This window comes from Leopardus geoffroyi, chromosome D3 (assembly GCF_018350155.1).
Source record: "Leopardus geoffroyi isolate Oge1 chromosome D3, O.geoffroyi_Oge1_pat1.0, whole genome shotgun sequence".
In the NCBI taxonomy this organism is placed as follows: Eukaryota; Metazoa; Chordata; class Mammalia; order Carnivora; family Felidae; genus Leopardus; species Leopardus geoffroyi.
Genome location: NC_059339.1, coordinates 27288113 through 27297177, shown reverse-complemented (window position 1 = coordinate 27297177; position 9065 = coordinate 27288113). Strand labels below are relative to the sequence as shown.

The window sequence follows — 9065 nt, the reverse complement described above, 5'->3', positions numbered from 1 at the left end:
GCCTGTTTTATTATTTATTTGTTTTTATAAATTCAGTGTTTTCTGAAATATACTTTTTTAAAATATATAATTTATTGTCAAATTGGTTTCCATACAACACCCAGTGCTCATCCCAACAGGTGCCCTCCTCAATGCCCATCACCCACTTTCCCCTCTCCTCCACCCCCATCAACCCTCAGTTTGTTGTTGCTGTTTTTAAATTTTTTTTTACATTGTATTTATTTTTGATAGAGAGACAATGCACAAGTGGGGGACGGGCAGAGAGAGACGGAGACACAGAATCCGAAGCAGGCTTCAGGCTCCAAGCTGTCAGCACAGAGCCCGACGTGGGGCTCGAACTCACAAACCACGAGATCATGACCTGAGCCCAAGTCTGACACTTAACTGACTGAGCCACCCAGGCGCCGCTGTTCTCAGTTTTTAAGTCTCTTATGGTTTGCCTCCTTCCCTCTCTGCAACCTTTTTTTTCCCCCTTCCCCTCCCCACTGTCTTCTGTTAAGTTTCTCGGGATCCACATATGAGTGAAAACATACGGTATCTGTGTTTCTCTGTATGACTTATTTCAGTTAGCATAACACTCTCCAGTTACATCCATGTTGCTACAAATGGCCAGATTTCATTCTTTCTCATTGCCAAGTAATATTCCGTTGTATATATAAACTACATCTTCTTTATCCATTCGTCAGTTGATGGACATTTGGGCTCTTTCTGTAATTTGGGTATTGTTGAAAGTGCGGCTATAAACACTGGGGTACAAGTGCCCCTATGCATCAGCACTCCTGTATCCCTTGGGTAAATTCCTAGCAGTGCTTATTTATTTTGCGCGCGCGAGAGAGAGAGTGTGCAGGCTCCCAGCGCAGAGCCCAATGAGGGACTAGAACCCCTGAACCGAAAGATCATGACCTGAGCCAAAACCAAGAATCGGACGCTTAACCGACTGAGCCACCCAGTCGCCCCTTAGTCCTGCCTGTTTTAGGTTGCTATAGTTTTCCGTCATTTTTACCACAGCATGCGGGAGCCCTACGTAAGATTACCAAGAGAATCTCCTGGGTTCCAGGTGTTCCTCCTTGCCCCCATTCTGGAGTAGCAAACCGATTTACGCTTGATAATCAAGCCCAGCCACCCAACCAGTACAGCAACCCCCTTTTTGCCTGACAAAGTCACCAGGCGGCAGTCTCAGCTTCCTGTTCAGTGGAACCAGCGTGTCCCTTGCCACCTGTGGCAACCAAGCAAGACCTCTAAGCCAGCAGAACCCGAAGCTGTGGGGGTGGGAAGTTGAAACTTTACTGGTAGGTCATTAGAATAGTAACAGTGAAACAAGCTCCTCCCACTTCTACCCCTTGATTCCTGAAGTCTTTGGATATCTTTGCCTCCGGGAAAGAAACTTCACTACAAGTTAGTGGCTGCTTCAAAGCACGGCCTGCATCTCCCGGGACATTAGGGACATTACGCTAGCTTCACCAAGTGATTTCACCCAGCTGACACCAGAAGCAAATCTTCAAAAGTGCATTCCGCCATCCTTCAGGGTGATGGGAAATACAGCAGGACCGGTGAGTTCCAGACAGAGGCACTGACAACATCATGCTTTCGCGAGCCCACGGCCACACTTCGTTTGCTGTAAAATGAGGTAAAACCAAAACTAAAGATGTAGGATTACAAATATAAATAAGAGAGGAGCTAAGAATAATAATGGGACTGTATTAGAATGTGGGATTGGTGATAGAAGTGAGTTAAACCCTCACTCATTAGAACAGGAAAGGAAGCCGGTGGGTGTGGCTCATTTTGGTAAATCAAGAAATAGTAAAGGTGCCTGGGTGGCTCAGTCGGTTAAGTGGCTGACTCTTGATTTCAGCTCAGGTCATGATCTCACAGTTCATGAGGTCGAGCCCCACATTGGGCTCTGTGCTGACAGCATAGAGCCTGCTTAGGATTCTGTCTCTCTCTCTCTCTCTCTCTCTCTCTCAAAATAAATAAACTTAAAAAAATCGTAGCAAAAGCACATCACCGAGAGCTATGGAGGTAACTACTGGAAAAAAGAGCCCCAGATACGTAGTATTCATGTCTGGGGCGTTGTGAATAGTGGCAGTGAAGACTGAAATCTTCCTGTAACAGTAGATTTTAAAAGATCTTCATTATCTCTTAATTTTATTAAAGGAATATATACATTTAAAAGGAAAAATGATAAAATGAATATCCATCTGACTTGCCTGTCTCTTAAGGAAAGTATTCTTCTCCTATTATTTTTACATTTTTTTAATGTTTATTTTGAGAGAGAGAGCACGCAAGCACCAGTGGGGGAGGGGCAGAGAGAAGGAGAGACAGAATCCCAAGTAGGCTCCACTCCATCAGCACAGAGCCCCATGTGGGGCTCACACTCACTAACTGCAAGATCATGACCTGAACTGAGATCAAGAGTCATCAGACACTTAACCGACTGAGCCACCCAGGCACTATGGGAAAGTATTCTCGAAAACATCATCCATTCTACTCAATGTTTCGTATCCAAGCCACCAAAATGCTCAATCCCTCCATATGGGTCCCAAAGAAATTTGTTTCTGAAGAATGTACATATTTCCTTTGCGAGAGAATGAAAACTCTATTCCACAATGACTTTTCCTTTTGCCTTAATTGTCAAAAAACTGTAATGTTAAGCAGTCAACTGTGATGTTGCTTCAGTAAGAAGTGATTTTTCTCAGGTTCCTGACACCATTTTTTTTTTCTTTTACATTTATTCATTTTTGAGAGCATGAGCAGGGGAGGGGCAGAGAGAGAGGGAGACACAGATTCTGAAGCAGGCTCCAGGCTCTGAGCTGTCAGCACAGAGCCCGACGCGAGGCTCGAACTCACGAACTGCAAGACCGTGACCTGAGCCGAAGTCGGATGCTCAACTGACTGAGCCACCCAGGCGCCCCTGTTACTGTTTTCTATTCATTGCTCTTTGTTTCTCTTTTTGTCTTCCACTCTTTTCCCACCTTGTCTGGCTTTAACTCAGACTTTTTCTTTTTTTTTTTTAAGTTTGTTTATTTGTAAGTAATCTCTATGTGGGGCTTGAGCTCCCAATCCCAACAAGATTAGGAGTTGCATGCTCTTCTGACTGAGCCAGCCAGGCACCCCTTTAACTGAACCTTTTATATTATCCCATTTCTCTCTTCTCTTAGCATATCAATTATACTTTTGATTTAAAATTATTTTAAGTGCTTGCCCTTGAGTATACACTTACAGTGAATCCAAGTTCTCTTTAGAATAACAGCATAGCACCTCACGGGAGTGCAAGACCTTAGAATATTTCTGATTTCTCCCTCCCATCTCTGATAACATTGCTGTCATTCACTTATTGATAAGCTATAATTACCAAATGCATTGTTGCTATGATGATGATTATTTTTTGCTATGGTTATTTTAAACAAACTGTTATCTGTAAGATTAATTAAGAATATGACGGGGCGCCTGGGTGGCTTAGTCGGTTAAACATCCAACTCTGGATTTTGGCTCAGGTCATGATCTCACGGTTTGTGAGTTTGAGCCCCACATGGGGCTCTGCGCTGACAGTGCAGAACCTGCTTGGGATTCTCTCTCTCCCCCTCTCTCTGCCCCTCCTGCACTTTTCTCTCCCTCTCTCTCAAAATAGATAAATAAACTGAAAAACAAGAATATGAAAAAGAAGGGGTGCCTGGCTGATTCAGTCGGTGGAGCATGTGACTCTTTATCTTGGGGTTGTGAGTTCGAGCCCCACAATTTTTTTTAAGTTTTAAGAATGTGAAACAGCAATTTTTTTTTATCGTCATTTATTCCTTCTCTAATGCTCTCTTCTTAATGTAGATCTTAGTGTCTGACCTATGTCATTTTTCTTCTTTCTGAAGAATTTCTTTTAACATTTCTCACAAAGCAGGGCTACTGGCAACGAAGTTCCTCAATTTTTGTTTGTCTGAGAAGGTCTTTATTATTTCTTCTTTACTTTTGAAGGAAATGTAGCTAGATACAGTACTCTAAGTTTGTGGCTTTTTTCTTTCAACACGAATATCTTTCTTCACTCTCTTGCTTGCGTGGTTTCTGAGGAGAAATCCGATGTGATTCTATCTTTACTTCTTACTATGAAAGCTCTTTTTCTTTTTTCCTCCTCTGGTTTCTTTCCAGATTTTCTCTTTGTCTTTAATTTTCTCCAGTGAGAATGTGATATGCCCAGGAGGAGATTTTTTGTGTGTGTTTCTCCTGCCTGGTGTTCCCTGAGCTTCCTGGATCTGTGATTTGTTGTCTTTCGTTAATTTTTGAAATTATCAGTCGTTATTGCTGTAAATATTTTTTGTTCCTTTCTCTCTTCTCCTTCCGGTCTTCTCACTCTACATATGTTACACCTTTTGAAACAGTCACAGGATTTGTGGATATTGTGTTCTGTCATTTTCATTCACCCTTCTCTTCATATTTCAGTTTTGGAAGTTTCTCTTGACGTAACTTCAAGCTCATTGATTCTTTCCTTGGCCTTGCCCAGTCGGCTGATAAGCCCATCAAAGGCATTCTTCACTTGTGTTACAGCGTTCTTGATTTCACACATTTCCTTTACCTTCTCAGAGTTTACATCTCTTTGCTTACATTATCCCTCCATTCTTTCATATTGTCCACTTTTTCCATTAGAGCCATTAGCATAGTCATCATAGTTGTTTAAAATTCCCAATCTGATGGGGCGCCTGGGTGGCTCAGTCAGTTGAAGTCTGACTGTTGATTACAGCTCAGGTCATGATTCCAGGGTCATGGGATCAAGCCCTGTGTCAGGCTCCTCGCTAAGCATGGAGCCTGGTTAAGATCCTCTCTTTCTCCTTCTGCCCCTCTCCCCTGCTTGCACTCTCTTTCTCTCTTTAAAATAAAAAATAAAATAAAATAAGATGTGAAAAAATAAAAATTTCAATTCAATAATTCCAACATCTCTCCAGATCCAAGTCTAGCTCTGATGCTTGTTCTGTCTCTTCAAACTATGTGGTTTTTTTTTTTTGGTTTTTTTTTTTTTTTTTTTTTTGTCTTCTAGTATATCTTGTAATTTTTTTTAGGTTTATTTATTTTGAGAGAGAGCGAGCCAGCTGGGGAGGCGCAGAGAGAGAGAGGGAGATAGAGGATCCATAGGAGGCTCTGCGCTGACAGCAGAGAGCCCAATGTGGGGCTTGAACTCATGGACTGTGAGATCATGGCTTGAGCCGAAGTTGGACACTTGACTGGCTGAGCCACCCAGGCACCTCATAGTATGCCTTGTAATTTTTTGTTGAAATTTGGATATGATGTGTTGTGTAGAAGCAACTGAGGTAAACAGGCCTGTAGCATGAGATTTTGTTTATCTTGCCAGGGTTTAGTCCATGTTTATTGTTTGTTGCAGCCATAGGTGTCAGAGGCAAAATATTCCTCCGGTGCCCTTATTTTGTCTTCCTTGTTGTCTTTGGGTTTTCCTAGAAACTTATTATGATTATTATCATTATTATTATTATTATTTTTAATTTTTTTTCAACGTTTATTTATTTTTGGGACAGAGAGAGACAGAGCATGAACGGGGGAGGGGCAGAGAGAGAGGGAGACACAGAATCGGAAACAGGCTCCAGGCTCTGAGCCATCAGCCCAGAGCCCGACGCGGGGCTAGAACTCACGGACCGCGAGATCGTGACCTGGCTGAAGTCGGACGCTTAACCGACTGCGCCACCCAGGCGCCCCATATTATTATTATTTTTAAAGTAGACTTCATGCCCAGCATGGGACCCAATGTAGGGCTTGAACTCACGAACCTGAGATCAAGACCTAAGCTGAGATCAAGAGTCAGATGCTTAACCAACTTAGCCACACAGATGCCCCTAGACACTTCTTAAATTAGTTCTGAGATGGGCAATTCCTTCGCTTGTATCCCATTTTTACACAGGCCCCCACTGATGTGGTGGAAAGGTGTGGAGAGAGGGGAAGGCTAGAAGCAGCTAGAGTTAGGTATTTCTTTTCCTCCAGGTCTGTTAGGCTCTATTAAAATCCCAGCCGGTTTGGCATTTGGGGCTGTCTTAGTTTGTTTTGAGGGAAATCCCTGAAGAACAGAAAGCTCTGGGCAATACTTCAAAATGGCTGCTTCACCCTCTTCCTGTTGGGACCACAGGGGGATTTTTTCCATCTTTCTTCCTCATGAGAATCTGGTAGGGCTCCTGGAGGTTAAACTCACAAAGGTGCGGGGCCCCTTAAGATTGGACCTCTGCCCCCTGAACTCTTTAACCCTTGTCTACACTGGCCACACCAGCAATTCATCAATTACAGTTTAGCTTTTCCTCCCCTGGTAGTGGTTCAGACAGAGATTGATGCTCCAGTGGGTTGTGATTCTCTGTCTCTCCAATTTGGGGGCAGCCGTTTGTCCTGTGATCTCAGTTCTCTGATGGATCTAAGAAGAGTTCATTGATTTTTCAGCTTGTCAGCGACTTTCTCTTTTGTGCGGATGGCAGTGATGATTGCCAAGGCTGGACCAGGAAACCAGAAATCCAGGTACATTTGTAGTTGTAGGATTTTTTTTTTTTTTTTTTCCTTTCATTTTTAACGCTTTATCAATCATTTAAAATTTTTTCTATGATTCCACTCACTATGGCCATCTTTTTCTGTAGGTTTTAATCATATTCATTATAAAATACTTTTCTGTAACTTTTCTTATCTAGTATTATTTGCAGATCTATTTCCATTGACTGAATCTGGATTTTTTTTCTCGTGACTCAGTCACATTTGTCTGTTTCTTGGCATGTCTGGTATTTTTTATTGTATATCAGACATCATGGATGACAGGACACAGAGACTCTGGGTTCTGTTATAATTCTCTGAAGAGTGTTGAGTTTTGTTCTCCAGGGGGTTGAATTATTGGAACATCACCAAAACCTTGTGGAGGCTGGGCTTCTAAGTTTTACGAGGGTGGGTATTTTCTGATTTTGCCCTTAGTTCTAAGGCAAATCTCTTATTTCTAGAACATAGTCTTTATTACCAAGGTGTGATCCTTTTGGGGGTTAAAAGAAAAACTGAAGCGTTTACCAAGCTCCTCTGTCAGACTCCAAATTCTGTCTCCCCTGGAGCTAGCAGCAAATGAATCTCTTCTCAGCTTTTGGCCTTCCAGCTCTTTCTCTTTCCCTGGAATGCCTGGAATGCTGTGGGCAGTTCAGGCCAGCCACATATTTGAAGTTTATTGCTTTCAACTCCTCACTTGCAGAGGCTCCAAACTTCACTGTGTTGCCCCCTCAGTTTCCAGCTGCACTGTCCTTCCCAAACTCCATCCTCTGCCTTCTGCAGCCAATAGGACTGTGGCTTCCTGTTTGAGGTCCGGCTGACCAGAAGAGAGAGCTCAGGGGAAAAAGCAGCTCTTCTTTTTAAAAATAGTTTTATTGATTTACTTTGAGAGAAAGAGAGCATGTAAGCGGAGGAGGAGCAGAGAGAGGAGAGAGGGAGAGAGAGAGAGAGAGACAGGGAGAGAGAGAGAGACAGGGAGAGAGAGAGACCCAATCAGGCTCCTTGCTCTCAGCGCAGAGCTTGACACGGGTCTCCATCTCACAGTTGTGACTTGAGCCAGACTCAAGAGTTGGGTACTTAACCAACTGAACCACCCAGGCGCCCCAAGCAGCTCTTCTTTCAAGAGCTGCCTTCGTCCACTTTGCTTTCTGTTCTTCTCCGTTGTTTCCAGGTGGCTGTTTCATATATTCTGTCCACATTTCATAAAGCAGAAAGTCCTCTACCTTTGGATTTTTGAATATGTAATCCATATCATCTATTCCAGAAGCGAACTATTAAAATAAACAAGCATAGATAATTGGAGCGTAAGACCTACTGTAAAGGCGGACGATTACCTGACCTTAATTCAGAGGATGCCTTTCAAAGTCAGGGTGTACAAGCTCAGGCAAACTTGACGCAGGCCCCACCCCCACCAGCAGCGTGGTCTCTCGGGCATCACAGAGGACGCCCCGCCGCACGCCCCGCCCCCCTCGCCCGCTCGCGCCCGTTTCCATGGCGACGCGGCACCAGGCCGGGGCAGTGGAGCCACCAAGTGGGAGTGCAGCGACGGCAGAGGCGGCGGCAGAGGCGGCGGCAGCGGCGACATGAGGGCGGGGGTGGCGGCGGCCGGGCAGCGGCCCCCCAGCTCGGGGATCCCGGGCTCCCGGGGCACGTCGCGCCTGCGCCCGCCCGCCATCCTCCAGCCCGCGCAGCACAGCACGCAGGTTGGGCTCATCGAGGCGCAGAAGCGGGTCGTGGACCTGGAGAAGAGCCTGCAGTTCCTGGCAGCAGCAGCACTCGGAGACACTGGTCAAGCTCCACGAGGAGATCGAGCACCTTAAGCGGGAGAACAAGGGTGAGTCGGGGCGCCGCGGCCGCGAGTGAGGCGTCTTCCGCGGCCGGGGCCCGAGGGAGAGGCAGACCTGCCGCTCCCGGGTGCCTCCAGTACCGAAACGCTCGTGGACTCTAGAACACAAGGTTTAGAAACCCTTAAACAGGGTATAAGGAGGACACAGGGCAGCAAGCCCCACCCCGGGTCCTGCTACGTGGGTCTCGGACTCCCTGCCCCCTCCGCACCCCCTGCCTCCTCCGCACCCTGGGCCCCAAACCTGGGTCTTCGTGGGCGGGGTCGACGGGGCCGCCCCACCATCTGGTGGGGTGGTCTGGCTGTGTAGCGTTTCCCACAGTAAGCCGGGTCGCAGTCTCCTCTCTAGGCAAGTCGGGCCCGCCTGTTCTAAAAAAACTTTTATGGAAGTAAAAAGTGCGAGTGTACAGCTCAGTGATTTTCACAGACTAAACACAGATGGAGAGCCGACTTGCCATTCCCATCCAGCCCCTCCTTGGACACCTCCCCCTGCCCCCGCGTCTCCTCAGGGCAGGTCCTTCCTAACTTTGCCCCGCTGGTGGCTCCTCACCGCCGTGGGCCAGGCCTGAAGCAGAACTTAAGGCCTATCACGGTGGGACACTGCTGTCCTCTCTCTTCTCCCTTATGCTGTAGTTGGAACTCCTCCCCCCACATTCTTAGCCCTGTCTCAGTTTCTCCCCACCTTTCTCCTGTTGCCTTTACCTGAAGGGCTATTAGATCAAGGGATCAC

At 45.9% G+C, this 9065-nt stretch overlaps 2 protein-coding genes across 2 annotated transcripts in view; both read left to right on the top strand.

The window, feature by feature from the left end:
• Positions 1-7837: 7837 nt before the first annotated feature.
• Positions 7838-8767, top strand: LOC123588066 (coiled-coil domain-containing protein 74A-like). The gene is given in 2 exon segments (XM_045458290.1): positions 7838-8255; positions 8257-8767. Coding segments are annotated over 2 exon segments (279 nt in total). The 5' UTR covers positions 7838-8075; the 3' UTR covers positions 8356-8767.
• The window catches only part of SGSM1 (small G protein signaling modulator 1), a 35066-nt gene continuing 34719 nt past the window's right edge, over positions 8719-9065 (top strand). Inside the window, exon 1 of the mRNA XM_045459265.1 lies at positions 8719-8731. Coding sequence (XP_045315221.1) covers positions 8719-8731 — 13 coding nt within the window. The remainder of the gene's footprint in view (positions 8732-9065) is intronic.